This window comes from Tympanuchus pallidicinctus, unplaced genomic scaffold (genome assembly GCF_026119805.1).
Source record: "Tympanuchus pallidicinctus isolate F22 unplaced genomic scaffold, pur_lepc_1.0 scaffold16, whole genome shotgun sequence".
Classification (NCBI taxonomy): domain Eukaryota; kingdom Metazoa; phylum Chordata; class Aves; order Galliformes; family Phasianidae; genus Tympanuchus; species Tympanuchus pallidicinctus.
The window spans coordinates 4,182,816-4,210,287 of record NW_026294679.1 but is presented as its reverse complement, the minus strand read 5'-3'; the positions used below and the strand labels follow the sequence as shown (position 1 = coordinate 4,210,287).

The window sequence follows — 27,472 nt, the reverse complement described above, 5'->3', positions numbered from 1 at the left end:
GGCGGGAAGCGGAGGGGAGGGGAAGGGAAGAGCGAGTTCGAGCCGCCGCCGTCGTGACGGGCCGGGAGCGCGGCAGGAGGAGGCGAACGGGACCCGCGCGCGGCCCGGCTCCTCACGGAGCTCCCGGACTGCGCCGGCCTCCAGTAAGTGCTCGGGGCCGGGCGGAGGGCCGACGTGGGGCCGCCCGAGGCCCGAGGGCGCGGCGGCGGCGGCGTTCTTCCTGCCGTGCGGGGCAGGCGCTGCCCTCCGCTTTCGCGCAGCGCTCCGTCTGGTCGCCTCGGGCTTCTCCCTTCTCCTTCTTTTATGGTTGTTATTTTTTTTCGAATGTCATTTTTTTTTTTTTTTTTTTTTTTTCTTGACGAAATCTTGGCTTTGGTGTGAGGGTCTGCGGGCGCTTCACCTCGAGGGGGCTGTACGAAAGGTACAAAAGGCGATGGCACCATCGCCCCGCTGGGCGTTCAGGGCTCAGTCGCATCCCCAGCGCTAAGAGGATGATCTCATGACCCGGGTTTTATTTTATTTTTTGATGATGATGATGATTATTATTATTTACTTCTCCCTTCTGGCTTCTCAGGTGTTACCAGGGCACAGCCTACAGTGCTGGTGCTGATTATTATTATTATTATTATTTGTTATCATTCCCTTCTGTATTCTCAGGTGTTACCAGGGCACAGCCTGCAGTGCTGGGCGTGGGCCACTGTGAGGTGCGGAGCTGTGGTGGCTGTGGCAGCCCCCAGCCTTCATCCTGAGCGCTGCTGTGGCTGCACACAGGCTGTTGGAGGGAGCTGCAGGTTAGCAGCGTGCTGCTCAGCCACCTGTGCTGCTTGTTTCTCAGTGCAGATGGTCTCTGAGTGGACAACTTGCCTTTAAATGTGTGTTAAACTCTGTAGCACAGGTATCATTCCAAATGTGCGTTTGGAGTGTTATGAACTTAAGACTTAAATTCTGCAGATGCCTTGGGAGTAATTAACGCATAACCTGCACAAAAGGTGTTGTATTACTGCATAAAATATTTGCCAAGTGACTTCAAGAGAGCAGCGTTTTGTCTCTGAGGAGCAGGCTGTTATTTTGAGGCCTGTTTTTGAAAAGTCTTCTGTCTTAATTCTCATGGTTCGTTGGGAGAGATTAAAAATGCTCTGACAGAACACTTAATAGTCAAGTGGGGAAAAGTTCAGTTACACAACTTATTAGGCTGATCGTTAGGTAGAAAGTGCTCTCATTTGACTGAGTGAAGCTGTGAATGGGAATGATGTTTTTTCTTCAGTTGTTAAGACCTGCATTTCTTCGTGCTTCACCATGCAAAGACGTGCTTTTACAGAGCCATTTATGTATATATACAAAGATGTGCGTGGAATCCAGACTTCTGGATACTGTAAGCTTTTTGTTGCCTTCTGACACATTGCTTTACTTCACTACGAAGGGGCCATTGTATCTGCAAAGGTGCACGTCCTGTTCTCTTCCCCTTCACCCAATCCCATATGTGACACTGGAAAACAGAACCGTATTTGATCACAGTTTGCCTCTGTGAGGTGTTAGAATAGCTTTGCATTGTTGAGTCCAGAAGGGTTTTTTGTCTTTTTTATTTTTTTCTCTTTATCCACTTCCTTTTTCTACACTTTGACCATGTTCATTATGATACAGCACAAACCCAGTCTTTACCGTGATAGAGCTGTGGGGGATGTCTGTGGCTGGATGCTGTACAACAAGATACTCCTGGCTGTCTTAACAAACTTAACCAGACTGAAATTTTTAAGGATTTTTTTTATTCTTTTGGTGTAAAAATAGTTATGAAATATAATGAAGGCTAGTGTCAGTTTATTTCACAACTGAGTTACGGTGAATCTTTCAGGTACATGCAGGAGTGTAATCACCTATGGAAAGAATTCTTCCTCTGAGCTTAGTCATTGCTTCTTATGATGTACCATGCTGGATACGTTGAGAGGAAATCATTCTAGAAAGCGTTAACAGTGGGTTTGGAGCAGTGGATTTGCCTTTTAGGTTCCTGCAGTTTTGTCTCCCACTTCTGGTTATTATTTTTACATGTTGATCAATTCACACAAGTAACAATGTGCATGACACTGTCAGGTTCCTAAAGCAGAGAAGTGTGGAAGTTCTGCTTTCCTGTTTGTCACATCCGTAAGCATTAGGGGGTGTGCTGGAGTCTCACTTAGAGGGATTGTCAGCCTTGTAATTCAGTGGTAAATAAGCCCTGATACGGCATAAAGTATTAATTCAAGAGTTTATATTGGGTTTTGTGCATTCTAACAGTTAATACTTGGCATGATATCACTGAGTACTGGGCTGCCAGAGACTGCTTAACATGAAAAAAAAAGTCAAACTTGTCATGAATCTGGTGTCTGCAGTTACTCAGCGCTGCTATTTTGTTACTGTAGGAAAAATCAGTTCTGAGTTAGTAAAATGTACAGATGAAATCTGTTTTCTTAAGCTATTTCTGTGTTACATAACTGCAGCTGGCACAAGCTTCCATTGTGTGCATTTCAAAGATGGAAATCAGGAGAAGGATGTGTGGTAGGTGACTAACAGGGTATATTGCAGCATTTAAGTGTTTTGGAAGAAGAGATGCTTACATATAAACTTGAGAGAGGACAAAAGAAGTAGTGTGTACGGGAAATAGGAAGCACCTTAATGTTTTTTTTTTCCCTTTCTGTCACCTCTCCCCTGTAGTTGTCCTTTCTTAGGAGCAGTGACTGAATGATAGAGAGAAGATGTGCGCCATGGCACGCAGAGATGTGTACATGCAGGGAAAAAACCTGAATGTGAGAAAAGGCCTTGACTTTTCCAAATAGCTGTGGCTTGTTTCAGAAGACAAGTAAGTTCAATCAGCAGGAGTAATAAAGGCTGACTGTATGTCAGAGGGTTAATGCAGAAGAGAGGAAGTGCAAAAGTCCATTCTTATTGACTGTAACAGATTAGAAAAAAGCTTTAGGACGTTACTAAAATGTGACCTGATCTGTGCCTGCAGTACAGCCTCCAGCGCAGGATTGGACAGAGTCCAAAATGCCAGGCCTGCAAAATTCTTAATCTATTTTAGTAGATTTAGAATTCCATCAGTGTCTTTATTACTAAATGGCCCTGGTTATTTGAGCTGACACCTATCACAGTAAATGGAGTCACTTCAAAATGCAGCGAGCCTGGAGCACTGGAAAGTGAGAGCGAGTCTGAAGTGTGAAGTTCCCTAGCCTGTGGTGGTATGTGCTCCATTGTAGCCAGCTGTATGTCACTGCTAGTCTGAACAATGGCTTGTGATAGAAGAGAAAGCATCCTTCTTCACAACAATTGTTTTCTCCTGATAGTCAGGAGCAATGGAAAGTGTTCTCTGAAAATGCTTGCAGGGCTCGGAGCTGAGCCCAGTAAGCCTTTGTACGGCTGCGTGAAAGTAGAGGTCATTTGTTTGTCATTTGTTTCAGTGCCAAAGTAGGTGAATTTAGGTAACTGGATTTAGCACAGAACATTTTTACAAAGTGGAGTAAGTAGTTCAGAACAAGAGATAAAACTGTCTGTTCTTTGGTTTCATTGAGTCTAAATGCAGCGAGACGTGGTGGGATGTACTGCTCACAGTGCTTTATAGAACTGCGTAAGAAACAGAAACATCAGAATCCCAGTGAGCTTACCTGACATAACAATAATGTGTGTTCTCTTTAAAAAAAAAAGCACGCTGAAGAGGTTAGAGAAACAAGTACTTGTTTCAGTTTGGGTTTTGAAGTAATATATGTTAATGTACAAAACGACTGATAGTAGAGATAAGGCTGAACTATTTAGAAAAAGAGTTCTACTCCTATGCTGCTCTCTGAGACTAGGACTTTGTACATCTGTAAGTCAAAGGTCATTGTCTGATATGCTGTAGTCTAATTTTGAAACACTTAGAGATGTATTAGTGTATGGCTCAATTTTATAAATAACACCTTCCTGTTAGTGCTAGGTAAAGCAGCAGGGTTTTGTGCTGCTGAGGAAGGAAGCTTGGTTCATTGTCTCAGCACTGAGCAGCGTTTTCTCCCTCCAGGGACTTGCAGAAGCATCTAGAATGTGTAGGTGTTACTTTAATCTTGGAGAAGGAACTTATTAAGCTTTCTGGGGCAGAACTGTATGAGCCACTTACTTTTAACAGATGTTATCTGCGTGAGTAGGGAGTTGCAGGTCTGGTAGACGTTTGTGGCATTTAACAGTTTAAACAGTTTTCAGGTTTGAACATATGCCTTTGCCTTGAAAATCTGAATAGTTTAGGTATTTTATGTAGAAGAAAGGTGGTTCAATGGTGAGTGCTGTGCTGAGACTTGGGAAACAGGTTGAGCTCTGTGCGTTGCCAAAGCTCTCTGTGTGGCCTGGGACAAACTGCTGCTCTGTCCCTCCACGTTCAGCTGGAGCTGCAGAGCTCAGTGCATCACCAGCCGTTACAAGGTACAGCAGTCAGGCTTTGAGGTGCCTGGAGCCTAGGGCTTCTTTATGTTGGAAGTTAAAGGGTAGGTGAGCTCCCTGCTGAGTGTGAAGTCGAGGAATAAAGAATTCCGGCAGAAAACCTTTTTGGTCAGTTAAAGGTAGAAAGCAGGTTGTTAAAGGCTGGAGGAGCACTGCCTTGTTTTGTGTATTAAAAGCAAAAGTATAGAAGCAGTGCTTAAAAACCTGAATGGGCCAGGTCTTTCTGTTGTGATCCAAGGAACGATAGCAAAACTGTGTTCCGCTGTCAACTCTCCTTTTGTGTGGAAAATGCCATTAATTCTAGGTAAGCATTACATCTGAGTGGTTTAGCTATCAGTTTTGTTTATTAGTTATTGCTGGCACGGTAGAATGCCCTAAATTCCTTTTGATTTTAATGGCTTTTCAGGTGAAAGAAGATGAGAACAGATCAGCTTTTCCACCGCACCACTGAGCTAAAAGTATTTTGGTTGAAAATCCTTCTGCTGGAAGTTAAAGATGGAATTGTCCTTGCTGTAAACTGAAAGTGCAGACTAGACAGCAATTATCAAGCTGTGCAAACATGAGTTCTTATTGCTGAGAGCCTACGCCCCCAGGAGCAGTCTCTGCACTGACAGAGATGTGATAAATTCATCAGTTTAATATGCAGTTATTTTGATGTGTATGAGTGCTTTGGTCCCCATCACATTTACATCCCTTGTCCAATAAAATATTTGAACTTGTTCAGACTAGAGATTTAATTAAGCGTTCTTCTGTTAAGTGCTAGAACAGTTACACGCCAGGTTTGGTGTAAGGGAGCAGTCCTCCCAGCACTGCACTTCAAAGGACGTTGTTCAATTATTGGTTAGTTCTTTAGGAAAGCTTATGATACCAGATGGGAACTTAGGCTGTACTAATAGTTCATCTGGCAAATTAATTTCTTCAGCTTGAAGACATTGTGCTGCAGAGTTAGGTAGCGATGCTTAAAGGATGTTTCTGCTTCAGTAATGTTCCTGCTTAGTCACAACTTCAGGCTTTTGTTGTATTTTTTCCTCGTTAACCTTTTCGTTTCCTCACTCCTTAAATGAAGTTCACTGTAAGTACACTGGCTTCTTCATTTGTGCTGGCTAGTTTGTGTTGCTGCTCTGATTTCATTTTTTCTTTTTTTGGGGGGTGCAGGGGAAGAGTGGAGGAGCAGCATTGCTTTGTGAGAGGTCCATTTATTCCCTCCTTGGGGGAAGGCAGTAAGTTGAAAACCAGTCTGTTGTTTGTTCATGGTAAGTTCAGGATTTCCAGGCATGTTGTTGCACATAGACAGGATTTATGATTCTTCTGGAGTATTTCCGTCTTGCTGCGTGTAGGTCATGGGGCAATCCTGCAAAATGCCAGGAGCCCAATGGCTTCCTGGTGCTGTTAGGATTAGTCTGTAGGTGGAGTGTGGTTATTCTTTGCACGCTTTGTAATTCATGCTGTGAGGAACACCGGTGCCAACGCAGCCAGCAGCCGCACCGTGAGCTGGTATTTATGACATGGCAGTACAGTGCGTGAGGGGGGGAGCCAGCAACCAGCTGTGGGCTATGCCTGGTGCAAGGCATATTCTGTAGGCTTGCAGCTTGCTTCTTTCTTACTGAGAATGGGATTTTCTTTAATTTGGTAGGGGAAAACAATAGACAAAAAGGAAGACAGTGACCTGAAAACCTTGCTATTTGATGGTTGGAGATCTGGCATGCGTTCTCTAAAGGAGTATTGGCTCACTTATATGAGGCAGACAAAGCCTTGTTCTCACTGAAGAGCTCCCACTGAATTTGTTCTTACTGTAGAGCTCCAAGATTACTCCTCACCACCGTGAATCCTCATGTGACACTAATGGGATGCAATAAGTAAGACTGGTTCTGGAGGAGCCCTCCGGCCTTCCAAGTGCTGGGGATTCTGACCTACACAAAGCTTTGCACAGTGAATGAATATTTAGTTGTCAATATAATAAATAGTAGCTGACTGACTCAAGAAACATCAGAGCATTTTCCTTAGGACTTTGTCATATGTGAGTATTAAATCACATTAATGCTGTAGCATTCAAGTTGTAGATAATGTGGACTACAGCTATGGGCATTTGTCTCACTGAGGTAAGGAAAGGAGAGGAGTGGAATAGTTGGTTTATTGTGACTTAACAAGGCTTGAAAAACAATAGATCAGATGTTTTAAAGATGGTGATGACTGAGTAAGGCTTAAGTGCATGATAATATTGCTCTTTTTCAGAGGTGATTCATCAGTGCAAGTAAGGCTGCTTCTGTATTGTGGCTTGGCTGGAAGTTGGGTTAGATGCTTGCTAGCAGAGGGCTCTATTGTTAGACATGTCTCATAGCTTGATCAGGGATAGGAGAGGCTTCTGGTGCTTTTATTTGTTTGATTTTGATTTTTATTTTTAATTTTGTTTGTGTTTTTTCATGTATTTAAGAATTCTCTTGTGCAGCTGCTTTTATTTTTGACTTTGGAGAAGGAGCCTAAATGTAGGGATCAACATTTCCTGGAGACTTCCAGTTCTCATCTGCAGATCACTGCTAACAGCTTCTTTAGCTTCTAGCAAATCAATCATGTCATCAGTTTAACAGAAGCACTCAGTTTGCTGCGCCGTCTGGGACAGAAATGGAACAGAAACAGTGATGGATCTTTGGGAAATAGGGAAGCTTAGCATGTCATTTCAGAACAGTCAGTCCTAAATTATCGTCAAAATAGTGCCCCAGTCATCCGTCTCTCTAGCTGCCAGGGTTTTGGTTTTATTTTGCTTTATTTTTCTTGCATGTTTTGGGTACTTTTCAGAAAACTGTAAGGGGTCTGTGAGGGATGGGAGAGAATTTGTTGCTGGGCTGAAGTTATCAACATAGCATTCTGCCTCCCTGCTGGAAAACATTTCAAGGGATGAACAGTCCAAAGTTTAAGCAACTGTACTGGGAGATTACATGGTTTTCTGAAGCTCTTCAGAACTGCTAGTCTCAGGGTTTTCTCCCTCCTCCTCTTTATTGTCCTGTATGCATGTGAGAAGGAAAGCTTTCATTGCTGTGGTTTGTGGGGTACAAGTGGGACAGTCTGAACTCATCCTTTACCCATGGGAATCAATAAATGGAGTAAATGGTCAGTAAAAATGATGACCAACTCGTGAGCTGCTGATTTACGGCGGGAAGCTGGTGGTAATTGCTGAGGCAGAAGCAAAGAGCTGGCAGTGATTGAGCTGCCACTGGAACTGCAGGAAAGATAGGCAATTGCTGGAGCTTTTCCCCTTCCCTTTCCCCTTCTGTTTGTGTAAATTAAGCACCGACTGTGAAAGGAAAGTTGAAGTAATCGAAATGCTACCTTGCATTGCTTTCTTCGTCTTATAAAGGCTTTGGACTTGAAAAGGTGGAGGAAGCCTTCAAACTGTAAAGGAGTTGAGCTCAGCAGGTGCTGGTGTGAAGCTAAAAATAGCAGATAGTGTAGGAGAGTTAGAAAAGGCTGTTCTCAGCTGGCGGGGCAAGATGCTGGTGTGCCTCTTGGGGTTCTGGTCATATAACCCAGCTGCAGGCTGGAACAAGGCGCTCAGTAACTTTTAGATGGAGGTGCCCAGGAGGCTCGAAAGCCTTCAGCTGTGATATAAATCTTAAGGAATGTTGGTACACAGAGGAAAAGAGTGGTGAGAGGGGAAATCCGAGAGAAGCTGGGCTGAGGTATGTACCTTCTTAATTTAGTACTCTGCTGCTGAAAAAAGGGATGTAAGGCTACAAAAATAAGCGAGGCGTCCTGTTTGGGTTATAGCACAGCCCTCGCTGTGAGGCTGGAAGAGCTGCTCCACTGAAATAATGTCACTAACAGTAAGTGGTATCTTACATAACACTGTATTACGTAGAGCAGTTTTAAGCTGATGTTGTAAAGAATTGTTAGGTTGGTCTTCCAACCTGAGGCGTTGATATTAGTGGCATTAGCAGTGCAGTATTCTGCATTCGTTGCTTTGCTGTCTGTCTGGAGCTGCCAGGCAGGGTGCTGCAGTGAGGTTGTGTCGTGTTCAGCTGCTTTATAACTGGAAGAAAGACCTAAATTGATCGTTACGTGCGTTATCAAATTATGGTTTGTTAATGAAAGCTGAATGGAATTGGTATTAATTGGGGGTGGACTCTTGCCAAGATATAATAGGATGGAAGCGGAGTTCTGCGGCTGGAGGATGACTGCATGATTTCATGTTGGATTTCAATTTTATAATGAAGCTTAAGGCTTTTTAGCATCTGGTAGGTTTCTGAAACCCTATGAAGTGCAGCTTCAGCCTACTCCAGCAGGAAACCAGCCACTGACACATACTTCTTACCAGCTTCTCTGAGAGCTTCAGCACTTGATACTAAGCTGGACTTGTGTCTCAGAAGCACTGCTTGTGTTGTTGGGACAGCCTGGCACAATTTGGGAGAGCAGTGGTAAATAACAAGTTTTGCATTTATTTAAATTAAAACTGTGATGCCAAGTTCTGCCAGTTTAGAGATATAGTTTAGAAAACAGCCGCCCTAAAGCTTGCCCCTAGCTACTGCTGTTTGTATAGGGTTCATAGTGAGAAGGTGTTCCTCCAGTGTAAAGAGATCCCAAGAGCTGGTGGGGTTACTGTTAGGACAGAGTCTTGAGAGTGCCCAAGTGTCTGCTGTCACACTTGGTTACAAGCAGAACTGAGTTACAGAGCTTGTCTGAGTTCTGTGGTACTTGCATTGCAAGGGCATGGTAAGAAAATTTAATCACCTTAGGAAATTGTGATACTTCACTAGAGATCAAACTTGTGTCTCTGAAGTTTAAAACCACCACTGCATACTTTATGTGGGCACTCCTCTGCCTCTTAAAGGGGAAAAGAACCAATTGGTCAGGTTCTCAGAGCAGGCTTACACCCAAGTAACATCCTTGCCACTCTGCAAAGAACGGCTTGCATCTCCAGCAAGTGTGCAGACTTCATCATGTGCAAAAATGTATATGCCTTTAGGATTAAAGAATTTAAAAAGGAAGAAAAACAACTGGATTTTTAAAGTACCCTCTCACTCTGACACTGCAGTTTATTTCAGCTTTTTTTTTGCAACCACTGCTGAATGGAATTGGGAAGCTCTGGTCCCTGCTGGGCAGCATTTCAGGCTTGAATTGGCACCAGGAGGTTAATGTGGTGCTGGTGCAAAAAAGGTTCGTTACCTCACAGATGGAATAAATTGCCTTAAAACTGGTTAATTGAACAACTTTTTGCATGGTGTCAGGATCGTGATAGCAAAAAAGTTATTTCTCAGTGGTTGGTGCAAAATTTGAATGGTATTCAAATCCTAACCAGTGGTACAAAACGACAGTTGTAAATGCAAGCTTATGTCTGTGTATTTGTGTATGTGATATCCAGAAATTAGTACATGTTATGTCTACATCTGATTGCCAAACATGAGCACTTCAAAATGTACTTACCAGTGTCTTGTGTTGTGCTGTGATGTGTGAGACACAGACAGTTATCAGGTGTCTGCCTCCTTATATGCATGTATATCTATTTAAATCAAGTAACTAAGCATGGAAATGGAGTGCAATTTTAATAAATATTAAATTACACAGTGGAAGCTGAAAGTTCTTGGAAAAAGTCTCAAGTGCTTAAACCTTTTAGGCATCAACTTAATATTTTAAGTTGTTGAGCACAACAACTTAATACTGTTGTGTTGGTAAGTTAGATTTTGGTGGTTTTTTTTTTTTTTTTTTTTTGTTTTTGTTTTTTTAAATGTTGAAGTTTGCTTTTAGTCTTGCAGGGCTGGCTTGCAAGGTAAAGCAACTGTCCTTTAAGAGAAGGCAAAACCAGAAGAGTGGAGCCTTAAAAGCTGAAGCAGGCAGAATGGAAATGGGTGGACAGTAGTGCAGATTCTTTGGCAGCAAAGAAAACCCAAAAGAATGACAGCCCGTGGTGACCCTCATGGTGCCATGTGTATATTGAGACTTTTGCTTAGGGGCTGGGAAATGTGTTCACGTTTCTGCTGCACACGTCGCTTTTACTGCTTGATGTACAAGGATGAAGAGCTGTCTGTTTGCACCACTGTCAGCCATGAAATTCTTTTTTGAGGAATAAAGAGAAAATGTGAGCAGTATTTCCAAAAGCTGCTCAGTAGGCCTTGCTTGAGCAAAATATATATTTAAAAAACAAAAAAAAAAGCATGTTGGATGGTGGTGCTGCTGACAAAGATCCTTGGTCATGGAGGTCAGTGTCTAAAACAAAAGCATAAAAAAATCATCACAGAATCACAGGATGTCCAGGTTTGGAATGGACCTCAAAGATTGTGAATCTCCAACCCCCCTGCCTCATGCAGGGCCACCAACCTGCACATTTAATACCAGCCCAGGCTGCCAGGGCCCCATCCAACCTGGCCTTGAACACCTCCAGGGATGAACAAGGCATCCACGGCCTCTCTGGGCAGCTGTTCCAGCACCTCACCACTCTCTCTGTAAAGAAGTTAACATTATCTCAATTTTGCCCTATTGGTGGTTATTGTTTATTGATGTAAAAACAAGCACTTTAATTACTGCTTAGATATCCTGAGTGTGTGCTTCAAGGAAGTAAGGACGAGCCATCTGTGGGAGGAAACAGCTACACTTCACTGATTCTTCTGTAGAAATCTCTTTTGGGTCCGAGTTGAAACAGCTTGAAAAGTTGGAGTGGTCTTAAAAGCAGTTCTGAGGAGCTTTGCTTTACTTGTCTACTTCTTGTTTTGCAGTGTGATGTTCTGGGTCAGAAATGCCTTATGTGGATCGTCAGAATCGCATTTGTGGTTTCTTAGACATTGAAGAAAATGAGAATAGCGGGAAGTTTCTGCGGCGGTACTTCATTCTGGACACGAGAGAAGACAGTCTGGTCTGGTACATGGATAACCCCCAGGTGAGGTGCAATAGTTGTTAGGCCAAATGGATCAGTTTGATTTCTTTCCTTCTGTACGTGTATTAAAAAGTTGAAAAAGTGCTTTATTATTAGTTCTGTGCATGTGGAGACTTTAAGAAAAGGGAAAAAAAAAAAAATGAAACAACAGCTTTTCCATCTCTCTTAGAAGATACGTGAGGCAGCCTTTGAAGTATGTGGCATAACAGCTAAACGTCACTTCTTGTCCCTTCCGCCTGCCCTGATCAAAATACATAAGATGCCAACATCTGTTAAGGAAAAAGTATTCTTTCCGGATTTCCTGGTTGGAGACCTGCAAGAATCCTTTTTTCCTCTAGTCAAATGCATACACCTCTGAAACAATTACTGCTTGTATTGTTTCTAGCAGTCTTTCTGTTTTTAGTTTATTACCAGATGTGTGTAATAAACAAGTGGTTTAGATCCTGTTGGAAGCGTACATTGTGTATTGTCTGTAAAAACCTGTTGGATTTTCTTTGTTTGTGGCACTGAATGATTCGCTTTTTATCTGTAAACTCTGAATGTGAAGTGACAATGGTTTAGTCTCACTTTGTAACATTGATTTGTTTCAGAATCTTCCCTCTGGGTCTCCGCCTGTTGGAGTCATTAAACTTACCTATATTTCAAAGGTAAGATGATACGTAGGACACCTGTTGGTAGATATTGATATGGGTATGAAGTAGAAGATAAATCATTGGGTGTGATAGTTTGCAGTAATAATGATCTTGAATAACAGAACAGTGAAACTTGTAGTAAATACTGAATTCTTATTCATTTACTTGCCCAGGAAAACTAAACAGTCTCTATGCTTAAACTTACAGCAAATTTTGCATTAACAAATAAGTGGAAAAAATCAACCTTTCTTTGCATGTAACTTTTTCCTTTTGTTCTTCTCCTTCATCTTATCACCTACTTTTTCTGTTCTTGAAAGAGATATAACTAGCCACATCGATACCACGGGCACATCTTTACAGACATTTCTGTACCCATCTCCTTCCTATTTTTTTCCTTCCTATTGCTTTGACTGAAAGCTCACATTTAGTGACTGAAGCCCTGAGCAGTAGGAAATGCTTTTAAATTTTTAGTTCTGTTGAGATACAGAAGTTAAAATGCAAATATAAGCGTTGCATTTGGCAACTTCAGCATTTTGTCTGTGAGATTTTTCCCTTCTTTAGAAGGATGGGGAATCCTAACATTTAAGGAATAGGAGCATGTGGCTTAAGCTGTCTTTTTGCCATAGGATGTACACCTTGAATATTACATAATGTTTTTCTTTTTGTCTGTGTATCATCATAGGTATAATGAGATCTATAGCACACACTATGTTGCTCATCTTCAAATTCAGCCATTTACAAGAGAGTGTGGTGATGTTTGATGTATATTTTGTGTACTCAGTGGTATTTAAAATGTTAATTTTCCTGCTAGGTTAGCGATGCAACTAAGCTGAGGCCAAAGGCAGAGTTCTGTTTTGGTAAGTTCTTGTGTGCAGCATGCGTGCCAAGTAAGTTCTTCAGAAACTTGAAACTTGCAGAAACGTTCTGCAATTCTATTACTAGATACAGCTGGTAGTGTTGTTTTTAGAAATGGCTTGTGCTCACCATTTCCTCTTTAGTACTGGTGTGATGCTGGTTTCTTCATGATGTGTTTTTATGGCTTTTTCATATTTCAGCCTAATGAGGAGTAGGTAAGAGTTGTTTCTTCAGATTTTTGAACTTTTTGAGACATTAATAAGCTAATTAAAAATGATGGCTGTTTTCAGAGATACAGCATGCCTGTCAGCTATGGAGGCAAGTCATCTAACTATTTTAATCTGTATTGCTCATAAAAGAGTACATTTAATGGATATTAAAACACCATAATGCTTGCCAATGCTCTTGGGTTAAATTTCAGCCTATGATGCTTCAATGAAGGAAATAATTTGCTTGGGGTACCTTCTAGGTTTCTTGATGCTTGAGCTTGTTTCAACTTGGATAAAGCTTTGGCAGCTCATAAAATCCCTTAGATTTTTTTAAATAATTTTTCTTATAACTAAGTCACTTCTCCAGAGCTTAACATGATTCCAGAATTTCATAGCAAGCTATTAGCACTCACAAAATGATACATAAAGATGGTCGTTGGCCACTACTCTGTTCACAAGCAACCTTTCTTTATGACTGTATTCTCAAAAGAGCTTTATCTCAGTTGAAGGTTCTGGAAATGCCTGCAGGGTTTTTTGGCAGTTAGGTAGCACCTCTGCCAAGGGTAGTGTTACACATAGGCCCAGAGGAGGCAGCTTTGCTGCACTTTGTGCAGATCCATACAAGGTTAACACGTGGTGTGACCCATGCAATATATTGTTTCCTCCCTGGAGGGAGTTGCCTCCTTTGCACTGGGTTTCTCTAAGGTGCCTGTGTTGGAGCTCATGAAACTTTTGGAAATCACCCTCTGTGTAGAGCTGCAGGGATTCTGTACCTCGTGTGTCAGTTCAGTGCCATCTACAGATTCCTCTCCATATCGACATGCAGAGATGTTTATCCTCATCAGCAGTAAAGTTACATTTAATGCTGGGCCAGCTCTAAGAAGCCTTAATTGTCCAGGTTGCTGACTTACAGCTTCTAATATTCTTGGCTCATTAAAGAGTCTTTGAACCTTTCAGGAGAGGGGAAAAAGAAGTCCTATTTATTGTCATTCTTTTAAATTTTGAAGGAATTTTGTTGTCAACTCATTCTACAGTTCTGCATTTTGAATTGATATTTGCATCTAATAATATTTGCTTTAAGCCACCTACTTGGGGGAAGTGGTGAAGGCAATGTGGAAGTATCTGTTTCTAGCACGTATGTTAGTGACGACTTGAACTGTGGTGTTACAGGTAAAGCAGCAAATACCTTGCAGTTCTGGGAGAGCTTTAGTTGCAGGTTATCTTAATGCTCTTTCAGTGTAAATTCTTAGTTTGTGAGGTCCCTAGTGATGGTTTTTCGCTTTGACTCAGAAAGAAGGATGTTTGTCCTTTTTGGATAAAAGTCTGCTGGGTGTTGCTGGGTGGAAATACAGAATTACTAGACTTCTGCTTTCTTTGTCAAATTACTAAAATAAAATAAAAGTTTTGTGTTCCTGACTCTTTTAAAGGTGTGTGGTCCAGGCCATCATGTATTTATTGCTGGAAAAATCAATATTGATCATTAATTAATAATCTGAGATTGTATTGCATTAATGAATTTATTGCAGAGGATGGTAGATGGTGGGCAGAGGATTGAAAGTCAAAACTGCAGAAGTATAATGCCTGATGCTTGGGGAAATTGAGACTGGGAAAAGGAAACAGCTATAAAAAAAACCATTCTGACTAAAATCCAGTACTTCCTTTTAAATAAAAAGTATTGAACAGATCATGTGTGCTGCATTTTAAGTGTTGCAGTTGTTTTTGTTTTTAAAAAGGCAAGAAGGTGAGGCTTCCTCTGAATAAAGGAAAGCCAGTCAGTGGTTGTATGTGTATCTTACCGTGATTTCTTAAGAAGAAATGCAGCACTGAGCTTAATCACTTGAACTGGCTTATCTGTTTGAAGTAGCTCTTACTGTGGTGTGAAGCTTGCTCTTAAATTTCAGTTTTCTTAACTTTTTGTAATGCTTTTTAACAGTTATGAATGCAGGGATGAGAAAATATTTTCTACAAGCCAATGATCAGCAAGACCTAGTAGAATGGGTGAATGTTCTGAACAAAGCTACCAAAATCACAGTAAGTGATTTCATTCCTATGTAGCACTGTTTTCAAATGTCAGCTTTGTCAACGTGTTGCATGTCTCTGGCTTTCACACTGGAGTGACCATTTTATCTCTGTAAACAAGTGTTGGCTCGTTTCCAAGACTTGAAGGAACCAAACAGAACTCCCTCCTAAACTTGAGTTCATTTTTGTTTGCCTTTTGCTTTGGAAATTGGACAAAAATGTGAGTTTAACTTCAATAAAACACATGATAGTCTCTAATAAGGGTTTTAAATTACCGTATGCTGTCGTATTAATTGAAATATCTGAAAAATGCTTGCAGGCAAAGAAATGTACTCATGCATTTACCTGATGTCACCTGAAGTTTAATAATTCATAAAGTATTATTAAAATAGTGAACAGATACATGATACTGTGTTACAAAGGCTCTTACCTGATTTCAAGTAATATCTTTTCAGAGAAGTGATAAGCTATTAACTGTGTTCTTAAAACTGCTAAATTACTTTCCTGGTTTGTAGCAGGGCGGCTGGTTATCACATCATGGAAAACATCTGTGGATTACCTCAGTCTGTTAAGAGACAGAAGTTATGGTTTTGTTTCTGTCCATGTTTGGGGAAGTGATGATATGAGCTGTTTTAAGAGCATACTCTTACAAGAAAGAGTTCTGAGCAGAGCACAGTTTATTTCTTGTTGATGGTGGTAGCTTTCTCATGTTTGGGGGTTATCTAGGGATGTGATGTTTCTATGAGTTGTTGGAACTGTTTTAATGCAGGCATTTGTTTGGACTTGGAAAAACTTCACTATTACTAATAAATAAAACCAGAGTGAGAAGGCTTTGTGGTTTTCTGTTTTTCATGAAAAGGAGCAGGGGAAAGCTGTCCCAGGCTGACACTTGTGCTCTCAGGATTGCTCATACTTCTCTGCAGATTGGAACTAGATGATCCTTAAAGTCCCCTCCAACCTAAGCCATTCTATGATTCTTTTGTTTGTAAAACGTGCAGTCCTGGCTGTACAGACTAGAATCACAGCAAACTATAAAGTAGCTGCTGTTCTTGGCTAGATCCATTCAATGTCAAGCTTTGAGTGTACCAAAGACTTGCGTGAAAATTCACTGTGTAAAAAGGGAATCTGGGTGTCTGGGTGTCCTTCTTCCTGAAGGAATTTGGCTGGCCTGTATATTTATCTAGTTGCTAGTTCCACAGTCAGTGGGGAGTCTCCATTCAGCACTTATTGCTGATTTGAGGGAATGTGAAAGGAAGTGGGATATAAAGAACAAGTTCTACAAATTAGACATCCTTCTGGAAGATCAAGTCTAGCGATCATGGCAAAGCTTGGAAGTGATTTTTAGATTTCATTTCAACTTGGTGGCATCTTAATTGGTCTTCTTCTGAGGACTGAAGAATAGCCATTGCAACGTATTTTCATGTAAACTATTTCTAGCCTGTACAATTAGAAAACATTTCTTAAATCCTGCTGAGTGCAAACTGAAAGTATTTCTTAGGATTGGTTTTTTTTTCTTTCTATTTTCATACGAATTTTGTAAAACGTAGTTAATTATTGTGTTTCAATTTGAGGTACCAAAGCAGTCTGATCCTCTGTGTCAAATGGATAATGCAAACCGTCAAGCTGAAAGCCCAGGTGGAAAGAAGCAAGTGTCTTACAGGACAGAAATTGTTGGTGGTGTTCCTATCATTACACCTACCCAGGTAACACCTCTGGGGGAAGTGGGGTATTAATTTTTTTGGATGTGTCTGAAATGAGTTGTTGGGGTTAATGGTGCCAAAGTTCTGTCATCTTAATGGGCAGGAAGAGTGGAGTGAAAGGAGTTGATGTCAGTTGATTGTGCTATGCTACTAGAGGTAGTAAGGATGGCAACAGATTAAACTACCACAAAGAACCTTAGGAAATGAGCTTGTGAAGACAGAAAGTGAAGTTCAGTGAAAATATGTGAGGTAAAGCATTCTTTCAGAAGTAACCCTAGTTTTGCCTAGAAATTATTATGTTCTAAGGTAACCATTTCCTCTTGAGTGAGAGGTAAGAGTTAAACTTGCACAAAAGCATCACCTTGATGTACAGTAACATTTGGGGTGGGGGAAGGGGTGGAAATTCACACAGAAGCATCAGGAGTTTGTAGGACAGCAATAAAAAAAAAAATAGAAAACATCCTTGCTGTTTAAATCCTGTCTTTCCTTGCCCAGACCCTGATAACAGCATGGTAGTGTAGGTTCACCATTAGAAAAAAGAATGAGAATATGCTGAACTTCCCTCTTTTTTTTTCTTTTCTAGAAAGAAGAAGTCAACGAGTGCAGTGAAGGAGGTGACAGGAGTTACCTGAAACGATCACAAAGTCACCTTCCTTATTTTACTGCCAAACATCCCCCAGATAATGCTATTATCAAAGCTGGCTACTGTGTAAAACAAGGAGCAGTGGTAAGCATTTGAGATCAGCGTGTTTCCTTAGTCGAGAGCAAAGGTCTTAACGTGGTAGTTCTACTTACCAAGTAGGCAGATGTAAAGAAAAAAACATGGTTACCAGCAATTACAGCATTGCTGCCAGTATGAAGGATGATTAAAAGTAAGCAGTGTCCTACTGTGGAATATAATTTGTCTTTTTTGTATTCATGGTCTTCGACGTTGTTGATGTTTTGGAGAGAAAAATTTGTTCACGCATAGGTTTTCATATTATGGTTAGTGCATTCAACTAAAACTTCTGCTCTACTGCAGTTATGTTGAGCTCCTTATTTTGTTTCCTAGAAGCATCTGAATTAGAAATCAATTCCTTTTTAAATCACTGAGGTGTTTACAAAACACTATTTTAGTGTGCTACAATTTTGCTGTAGTTCAGAGGAAGAATTGTACCACTTGTTAGGCTGATTAATACAAGTGGAACTTGCTAAATTGACTAAAAGCAAATAAACTCTTCAGATTAGGCATGATATACATACTGTGAGCCCTCAGAGTCATTTTATCTTGAATTATGAACCTTCTGGTAGCATTTCAGGTTTTCACTAAAAATTAACTAGAAGCATTTAACTTAATTAGTGTCTTCTTACATTTCTGCTACAATTTTAAGTGGAGGTTTTTGCACAAAAATCTTTCAGAAGCTAGTATTTTCTACTATAAAATCTTTTCAGTGCTCTCCCCTGCCAAAAGGCAGTCTTGGGAAATATATATATATTACTGTGTATGTATTATATATGAAGTTATTTTCCTTTTGCAGATGAAGAACTGGAAAAGAAGATACTTTCAGTTGGATGAAAACACAATAGGATATTTTAAGTCCGAACTGGTAAGATTCTGATTGTTGCTTCTCAACGATACTTCCAAGAAAATCCAAAATGCTTTTGAAAAATGTGTCATGCTACTCTTGAAACTTGTACCAGTGTCTTATAATAACTTCATGATTGGGAAGAAGGAAAAAAATCACAAGATGACCAGGGTTGGAAGGGACCTCAAGGATCATGAATCTCCAACCCCCCTGCCACATGCAGGGCCACCAACCTCCACAATTAATGCTAAAAATGATTAAAGTGGCTGTTAAATTAGACTTCAGTCTTCTTTTTAGGGTTCTGCCAGTACTGCACTGAAGAATGATAGGGTATATTCTGTAATCACCTTGATTTTGTTTTAATATCTTGTGTCACTTCTTTCTCACATACACTTTATTCTTGAACAGCAGCTCATTTTGTGGAGGGACGTGACTAATCTTGCAATTCTTGATCTGAAGTTAGGATGAGGGGATGCTTATCATACAAATGGTGGTATCTTTCCCCATGGCACCCAAGACAGGGAAGGAAATCTGCTGTTCACAAGCAGTGCTGTTTGTTTCCTAAAAGTACTATTTCTATCTTTTTTCAGGAGAAAGAACCTCTCAGAGTTATACCACTTAAAGAGGTCCATAAAGTTCAGGAATGCAAACAAAGGTGAGGAGAGAAGAGCTGGTGCTGGGGACACAGTATGCTGCATGTTGTGACTGGGCTGCTTGTTGGAAACATGGAGGAACTTAAATAGCTTCAGTTTACTATACATGTACAATGCTCTTCATTTGCAACAGGTAGTTTGTGTGTAAAACTGACAGTGGGAGTGCTGCATTATGCTGTGTTCCACACATACAGTGTTTGACTACTGTTGTAGAATGCAAATAGATTGGATGAGGGCAGAATAAAGGAATATCATACAGTCATGAGCCAGAGAAGCATAAGTACTGTCTGATTTGGGGCAACAATTCTAGTTGTCCCTTTTCTGCTTTTACAGTCTTTAGACCTTTGTCTTACTCAAACACTCAAGCCAAATGACCAAAGTTTAGATGAGAACTCACTGTCTCCTTCTGTTTGCTTTCTAATGAGTGGCAATATAAGGAATCAGCTCTGTAGCTGTGGAGATAGATACTGTGGGGTTTTTTTTCTTTTAAGCAGGCTGCTATTTAGGAATAATGTTTTGCCAAATCAAAACCAAAAAATAAATATGAAGTCCAGGAGAAATCTGACGAAAACAGTATTTGAACTTAATATAATAGGAATTTGAATGTTCAGATTAAAAATATCGAGCAAGCATGCGTGTCATTAGTGAACTAAAGAGTCTTCAGGCTAAGTTCAATATGAGTTGCTCTTTTTCTACTTTTTTTTTTAAGGAAAAATACAGGGTGATGAAGAATGCAGAGGTCTTTAGACAGCACATGCTTTGGTTCTCTGCACGTTTTAGAGTATTAAAGTGAATTGGGAAAGTTGAACTTCCTGGTGAACTCTTTTCTTTCATTTGCAGTGATATCATGATGAGAGACAATCTCTTTGAAATTGTCACTACTTCTCGAACCTTTTATGTACAGGTAATTTCTTCTAAACTTTGGGTGAAACAGATTGACATTGTCAGAACAAAGAAGCAGTGCCATTTGTCTTCTGAAGTTGGATTTAAATGTACTGTAATTTTCAGAAGGAATACAATTTTCATTATGTTTAGAAGATGCATGTGAGAGGTACTCTGAATTACAGCAAGAGTTGTTGGTATCTAAGAGCAATACAGTAAAAAGCAGTAAATCCTAGTGTGATTTGGTTGGTATTTGGGTTTTCAAATTCCATAGTATCCACTCAATATACTAAATCTTTTACTTTGAGGTACTGAATCTTTATTTATAGTAATCGAGTTCTCAGATTGAAATTAGTTGCCACATGAAAATAGCACAGGAACACCCAGTTTTTGTATCTGAAAGTATCTTTGGCAGTATGTATCTGTATGCATGTTATTCACTGCACCTTTACCATGTTATTTTTTTAATGTTTGATTTAGTGTAAATCTCAAAGGCTTGCATTGTCTAGCTGTATGGGAGTGTGATGCTTATAGTGCTATTTCTCCTGTTTCTGGAGGAGAAAATCATTTCCAGCTTTCTCTTGTAGGATCAGAATGGCCTGTATCATCTGATAAAGGTTTTGGAGCCAAATGCTGAGTTCTGGGCTGTCTCACAGCTGAACAGAATTGACATGTTACACGTGCTTCTGATGGTGTATATGCTAGTTTTAGTCAAATGCAAACTAATAGAGGGAGCTTTAGCTTCTTCTTTGTCTCAGACACTCACTGTCAATCTGTTTCATCTTTGTAAGACCCTTGATCTATGTAAATGTATAGCAGACTCTGAATATAGACTGCTTCTTATTTTGCTGTAGCTCTTCAGTAATTACCTCATAGAAGTAAAAGTGACTGAGATGCAGAAGTTGTCATTGTGCAGAGTCCCCTGAGGGAGGTCAGCAGATCTGTAACAATTAATGTGGGTGGTTTAATTTGTTTGCTTAAACTAAGGAAAAAAAAATGAACCTAGAATATGTAAATAGTATTTGTGTGAGTACTTATTTATACACTTGCTGCTTATTATTTTATAGGAACATAAGTATATAATGGTAAATTCAAGGCAAAATTTTAAGAAATGTCAGCTTTAAGAAATGCAAGTCCGTGTGGCTTTAAATAAGAGACGGTTAAAGTGGGATAAGGCTCTGATTTTTATGCAGATGGTCAGCATGCTGAGAAAAGAGCTGATAGTTAAACCTGCCTCGTGTTGTTTGATCCAGGCGGACAGCCCAGAAGACATGCACAGCTGGATAAAAGCCATTTCTGGGGCCATTGTAGCACAGCGGGGACCTGGAAGATCAGCAGCTTCCGTATGTTACTCTGAAACTTAAAGAAATGCAATTAGTTGGTGTTCACTTCTGCACATGAGGTTCTAGATTTTTTACTTTTTGTCTGTCTTCCATTCTGTCCTGTAGTAATGTGGCATCTTTGCATGAAATTTCCTACTGACAGGCATAAATTATTTTGTGTTTTTAATGAACACTTAGCTTAGTCTTATCTATGTGTTGCTTTACATGCATTGTACTGTCTTGAACACGTAGGTAATGCAAGTGCTAACATAGAAGAATTCTTCTGAGTTCAGTTGGATCTTTTGTTGCTATGCTGCTATGAGTAAAATGGAACCTTCCTAATTCCTGCGAGGCATTTTTGGTAACTGAATTTTGCATTCCAGTGACGAAATCCTAATGTGCTTGCAACAACTCTAGCTGCTAGACTATCGTTGTCTGTTGCTCGTAGTTCATTGTATGTGCAGATACAGGTTCACATTTAAAACACTTTCTGAAGAAATGTCTGCTCGCATGAATTAGGCTTTGCTGTTGGAAACGTAGTGTGGACACCATCTAGCATTACTGAACTGAGGCACTGTGACAAACCTTCATGTTTGTGAAGCTGTGTGGATGCCAGCATTTCATCCATACTTGCATTTAAACTACGTCACAGCGTCCCCACGTATAGCCAGATAGAACAAATGGAATACTGTACAGTTCAGATGCTGCAAGGTATGCTTCTTCACTTTCTGGCTATGGGATGTTTTGTAATAAGCTGAATATGTCATCACCCCCAAAATCTGAAATCCAGTAACTTAAATCTGGCACCTGACTACATATTTGCATCGATGTTTCGGTCAACTCAACCTAAGCTGCCAGTTATTTTTGCAGCTGAGAGCTGGTTTTAAATAATAACTTCCTATGGTAAATCTTATTTCTTTCGGGGGGCATGAAAATGTGCAGATAACTTTTCCTTGTGTATGCTGGTTTGTTTCCTTCGTGGGGCTAACTGAGCAACCTCGCTGTTACTGTCTGCATCCCTTTTCTCTCTCCCTCTCTTCTTTCCCCAAGTATAGGTTACTCTAATCTTAGCTTTGCACTGTGTTCCAGATGCGGCAGGCCAGAAGGCTGTCGAATCCTTGTATACAGAGGTATACATCAAGAACTGGTGAATGCAGCACGTATGTGGGCTCTCATGGAAACTTGCCTTCTTAACAGAGGGCGTAGAACTAGAGACTAATTTGCGCTATTAAGAAACTAAAAATAATGCTACCTGTTACCATTACTGAGAACTAACTCATAAATTACATCATTCACTTACAGGTTTGCGCTGTATTCTCTTGCCTTTAAAATAATTGGAGTTGAAAAGTGACAAAAACCTTTACTTCAAACTAGAATATGTATTAAAACACAGCAAATTACGTAATATAATTTAGAAACGAAAGTACAGAAACCAATTTGCATGAGAGTTCATGTTGCCATTTTACTTCAAATTTTGTTTTGAAACTGCGCAAAAGCAAAATTAAACTTCAGCTACCCACAAACTAATGCAGATGCGTGCACACAAAAATGCACGTCTTAACTCCAGCAATTGGAAGGATAATACTGCAGCCTGATCTGCATGGCTTGTAAGTGTCTGCATGAAATTTAGTTCAAACGTAGCAGCGTTGTAATGTGCGGTCGTTGTTCAAAGCAGTGCAGCTTGAGAGTAACGTTAGCAGCAAAGTCTTTTAAATGTGAAATTAGTGTGGGTAGTAAAATCCAAGTATCCTTTGGCTGATATAATCAGAAAGTTTTGTGTACAGATCTCGTTCTCAGCTCCCTCACTGCTGTCCATGTGTTCACCTGTGAGCATTGTTAAAAAGATGAGCAGTAGTAATATGCTGAATCATACAGTCTCCTAAAGCAAATGTTTTTCTTAAAGTGAGCTGTCAAGTCAGGTCTGAAATACAGCAGTGCAATTAATATGTAAAACTTGATTGAATTTGAGCACAAAATTGAAGTCCAGAGAAAGATGAACAGCTCCTTCATCCTGTAGTATTGCATCATATGGAAAAGAAATATGATGTTATTTGGCAGAATCCATTATGACTGCATTTATGAATCGCTGTCATAGCGTTCTGAAAGAAACTTTGGAAACTGCTGTGGAAAAATGATTTCATTTAGGATATGTATTTGCATCTTGGACACATCTGTGATAGGTTTTTTTGCTAATAAAGTGCTTGAGAAGTGCCTTGATTTGTGTCCACACGTGGGTTTGCCGGTTTCTTCAGTTCCTGCACTAACACAGAACATTGCATTGCAGAAGTGGCAGCAGCGGCAGCTCCTGATACATGCAGTGAAGTATTCAGTGCATCACTGCACGTTGTTCTGGTCCTATTATTTAACTTAACATCCCGTGCTGTTTTAGCTGTCCCAAGGTCTTTGAGACATCCTTGCAGAGCTGACAGATAGGATGCAGAATCTGAGACGTTGTCTTCTGGAGGTAGAGGTGTAGGTCAGGTAGGCTGTCCTCATGTCATGGTTCCAAGGGATACCTTGCCCCTGGCTGCATAGAAGTTGCTGTGATGATGGCTCGCTTGATTCCACATGCTTGTGGACACAGAAGCTTTATTTTCTTAAAGTCTGTTCATTGTAGATTGCCAATATGGATAAATACAGCTATAAAAGCTGTTGTAGTTATTGCCTGGGTGTGAGGATGTGTTTAGTAGATAGTACAAGTATAGCCAATCCAAAACGATTCCAGCTTTTCTAAGATCAATTGTCCCTCAGTTCTTTTGTTTCATCCTTACTAGTGGTACCTTCAGGATGCCACCTGCACTGCTGAAAGATGTTCCAGGCTCCCAGTCAAAGACTGAGCCTCCAAGCCTTTAGAGCTTTTCTCCTGTCAGCATTAAGCAGCCATTTTTTTGTATTTTCTCACTATAGTTAAATTGCATCCCTTACTGCTCCCATCACCTAACAGGTCTAAAAGTGCACTCTGTGCCTTAGATTTCTAAATAGTACCTAGATGGTTTGGTAATTTATTTCTTTCAGGAAGTGAATGTTAGATTATTTTCTACAGTGTCAGTCTCATGAAGCGGTTTGTAAAGGTCGACAGAATGGCAGGTAACAGTTATTAACCCAAGGAAGTAACTTGACAGTTGAAAGGAATAAGATTTTTTTTTTCTGGGCCATTAACTTTGGAGCTCTTACGTGGTTTTAATAGCAAAGCAGAGTTTCCATTTCTCTTTAGTCCCCAAAATAAAGTAAGGAGATTGATCCTTGCGAGAAGAATGAAGAGCATCATAGAATCATTGAATGGCCTGGGTTGAAAAAGACCTCAAAGACCATGTAGTTTCAGCCCCCTCTGCTGTGTGCAGGGTCACCAACCAGCAGCCCAGGCTGCCCAGAGCCACATCCAGCCTGGCCTTGGATGCCTGCAGGGATGGGGCATCCACAGCCTCCTTGGGCAACCTGTAAAATGCGTGCTGCTTCAGGATTTAGGATGCAAGTGCCTGTTGTATGTAAACGTTGGAATCAATTTATTTCTGAAAGATGTCATTTTCAGTAGTTTTGAAGGTGCACGTCTTCAGAAGGTTATAAAAGTCTTAATAAAATGAGAAGCTTCAGTTTGCTGGACTACATTATAAAGTGTAAGGAGCTGCTGCGCTTGATTTGAGAAATGTAATTTCTTCAAATGAAGCAATGGATGTTGCTGTCACACACTGCTGTAGGCTCACACTTAATACACTGCCTTGGGAAAGCACTTGCCTCCTCCTGCTATGGCTGATGCTTTGCTTTGTGTATTTCCTGTCTTGATTTTGTTTCTGAGAGTGAAATCTGAGACTGCATCTTTGCAATGCGGTACCAGTGACTTGATCTGACGCGTGCCCTTCTTTTCCAGGAGCATCCCGAGTCTTCTTCCGACCCCAACCATGCTCTCCGTTCTGCCCTCCCAGCCCCAGCCACCTCACATTCCACAGCCACTCACAACAGCCCTCTGGTCCCAAACCCTCACGCCAAATACCCTGCCTTGGAGAAGCGAGGATTTCACGAATCTTTTACCAAGGCCAAGCCAGGGAGCTACAAGATCCCGGCTGTCGCTGCAAGAGAATCAGCTGCCAAAGTGACTGAACAGGGCCTCTGGGAACCCCAAAGCAAAAATGGCACTCAGGAACAGGATCCTGGCCTTGTGGATCTGGATGACGCCAGCCTTCCAGTTAGCGATGTGTAATGATGGAAGTGTTTGGAGAATGATCCATTTGTTCGGTCCTCTAATTTCCTTGCTCAGACTTTTAACCAAAGAAAATTACAGGAAATAAGAACAAAAATAAAAAGCAAACACTGATTTATATATATATATATATGTATGTGTGTTTATGTACACATATGTGTATATATATGTTTGTTTGTATATTGCCTTTCAGCCGAGGGTCAAAAATGGACCTCATGCGTTTTCTCAAAGCCTGATAGTGAATCACCAGGGAGGGGCCAAACTGCACAATTTACAATGTAAATAAAAGACAAAACCAAAAATGTACTTTTGCAGGTTAGCAAAGTACCAGCAACTTTTCATTCCTGATCTGGCAAACTAAATTTTCAATTAATGCTGTGCTGTGAAAACCTGATTGCCAAAATACGTGATTACTTAAACTTCATTCTGAACTACGGTAAGATTTTATGCATGTGTGAGAATTGTTTCTCTCCATGGCTTTCAGATAGCAGGAAATGCACAAAATGTTTCTTCTGTTCTTTAGGATCAAAAGTGTCAACTGAATTGTTATCAGAATAAGAATTCTGGGCTCCCTTGGAATTCTAGTTATGGTGCTGAAAAATTTCCACTAAAATAATATTTTGAATAGTCTATTTTTGATGCACTCCTTAAGGTGGGTTATAACTTTTTGCACATTTGGATTTTAACGGACTGCATGTAATGTTATGGAGTGGGGGAGGAGGGAAATTGGACTTGTGAGTTTGGACACTTTGGACCTTTTGAACTACGTAGGGTTTATATTGTGTTACATGAGGCTTTGCAGTAATTATTTTTATTCAGTGTCTGAACGTATCGTTTGATTACTGTGTTGAGGATGGTTTTCTTATCAGTGCTTTGTGAACAGTTGTTTCTGTGTTGGATCAGTAGAAGACCTCCTCGTTTAGTTTTGTCCTTATTGGTACTGAACTGTTCACAGTCATGCAATTGTGGCCTATAACTTTTGGTGCACTAACGATCTTAAGTGCCTGTGTTTTTTCTCACGTTGTTGAAACACTTTCACGTTAGGTGTGTACACAAACCATTCTCAGTGGCTTTGAACCTCGGGTTGAGAGTTGTTCTGAATAGCATTGTTTGAAACGGCTGTTTAAAAATAGAAAGCCTGCGCTAGGGATGCCAGGCTTCTGGTATTGCACCTACTGGCTGTGCAATAGATGTTTTTGGGAAAGAGAGAATGAATGCTTGTCGTTTGTGTACACTGCGTCACGGGGCTTCGGTGGTGCAGAGGGGAGGAACCTTTACATTTCAAGCATTGCATTAGATTGAGCGTGTGCTTCTCATCGTTTCTGAAAAGCTGTTCTAATCAGAAGCCCACAGATGTGTCATTGCTGCTGCTTACTGTGGTTCAGTCCAGCTTTGTGTTACTTTTTTGCCTGCTCTGACCTAAGATACATATCATACCAGTCCATCTGCTCTCTGACTTCCAAACTGACTTCCTGCCTGAGAGATACGGATGGCTTTACCGTGATCGTTTGCTGATCCAAGGATGGAACAGTGAAACATAGTCTAATTTCAGAACCTTAAGTTATGTCAGCACCTTCATTTTTTATCCATAAGCTAACTAACCACAGTCTTAAGGCAGTGGTGTTTGTATATTACTGGTTTTCTTTGACTCTTTAGATACATGTGAAAACTAGCACAGAATTGGAAGCTTCTGTAAGTGTCTAAACTAGTATTGTAGGTTTTAACTTCTTTAAAGACAAAACAATAGCTCTTCAAAGGCTTATTTTTTCACAAGTACATTCGGTGTGGAAGACACTTTGCATTAAAATATTTTTACTGTAGTCTAACATCTGAAATCACTTGCTCTGGTACAGCTTTCACACTGCATGTTCATTTTACTATATTTTGGTATTGGCAATTTTACACATCGGGTGGAGGTGAAGCAGCTCCATTGTGGATCTTTTAAAAAGAGAGGGAGGGGGGCAACAGAAAGAACTACTGATGTAGCTCAGTAGAATAGGGGAATATTTGTGGTTGGTAATTGTCAGGGTCTCCTATTTATCAGTACTTTTATAAATCTATGAAAATTGTTAAATTATTTTAGAAACAGTGCTGTAAATATGTCACATTTAAATTGTCAATAAATCACTTTGGGTAACTTAAAGTAA

General features: G+C 40.4%; 1 protein-coding gene across 4 annotated transcripts; it reads left to right on the top strand.

Moving 5' to 3' along the window:
* Positions 1–27,472, top strand: PLEKHA1 (pleckstrin homology domain containing A1). 4 transcript variants are annotated; one of them, XM_052677127.1, is made up of 13 exons: positions 1–143; positions 11,136–11,296; positions 11,884–11,940; positions 12,737–12,782; positions 14,923–15,020; positions 16,580–16,711; positions 17,292–17,435; positions 18,226–18,294; positions 18,864–18,928; positions 19,767–19,830; positions 21,062–21,151; positions 22,220–22,260; positions 24,996–27,472. In XM_052677127.1, the coding sequence occupies exons 2-13, from the start codon at positions 11,156–11,158 to the stop codon at positions 25,219–25,221; spliced, it is 1,173 nt and encodes a 390-aa protein (XP_052533087.1). In that variant the 5' UTR covers positions 1–143; positions 11,136–11,155; the 3' UTR covers positions 25,222–27,472. The 4 variants fall into 4 exon arrangements, with proteins under 4 accessions (XP_052533087.1, XP_052533086.1, XP_052533085.1 ...); XM_052677126.1 differs by having other exon boundaries at positions 22,220–22,290; XM_052677125.1 differs by lacking the exon at positions 22,220–22,260.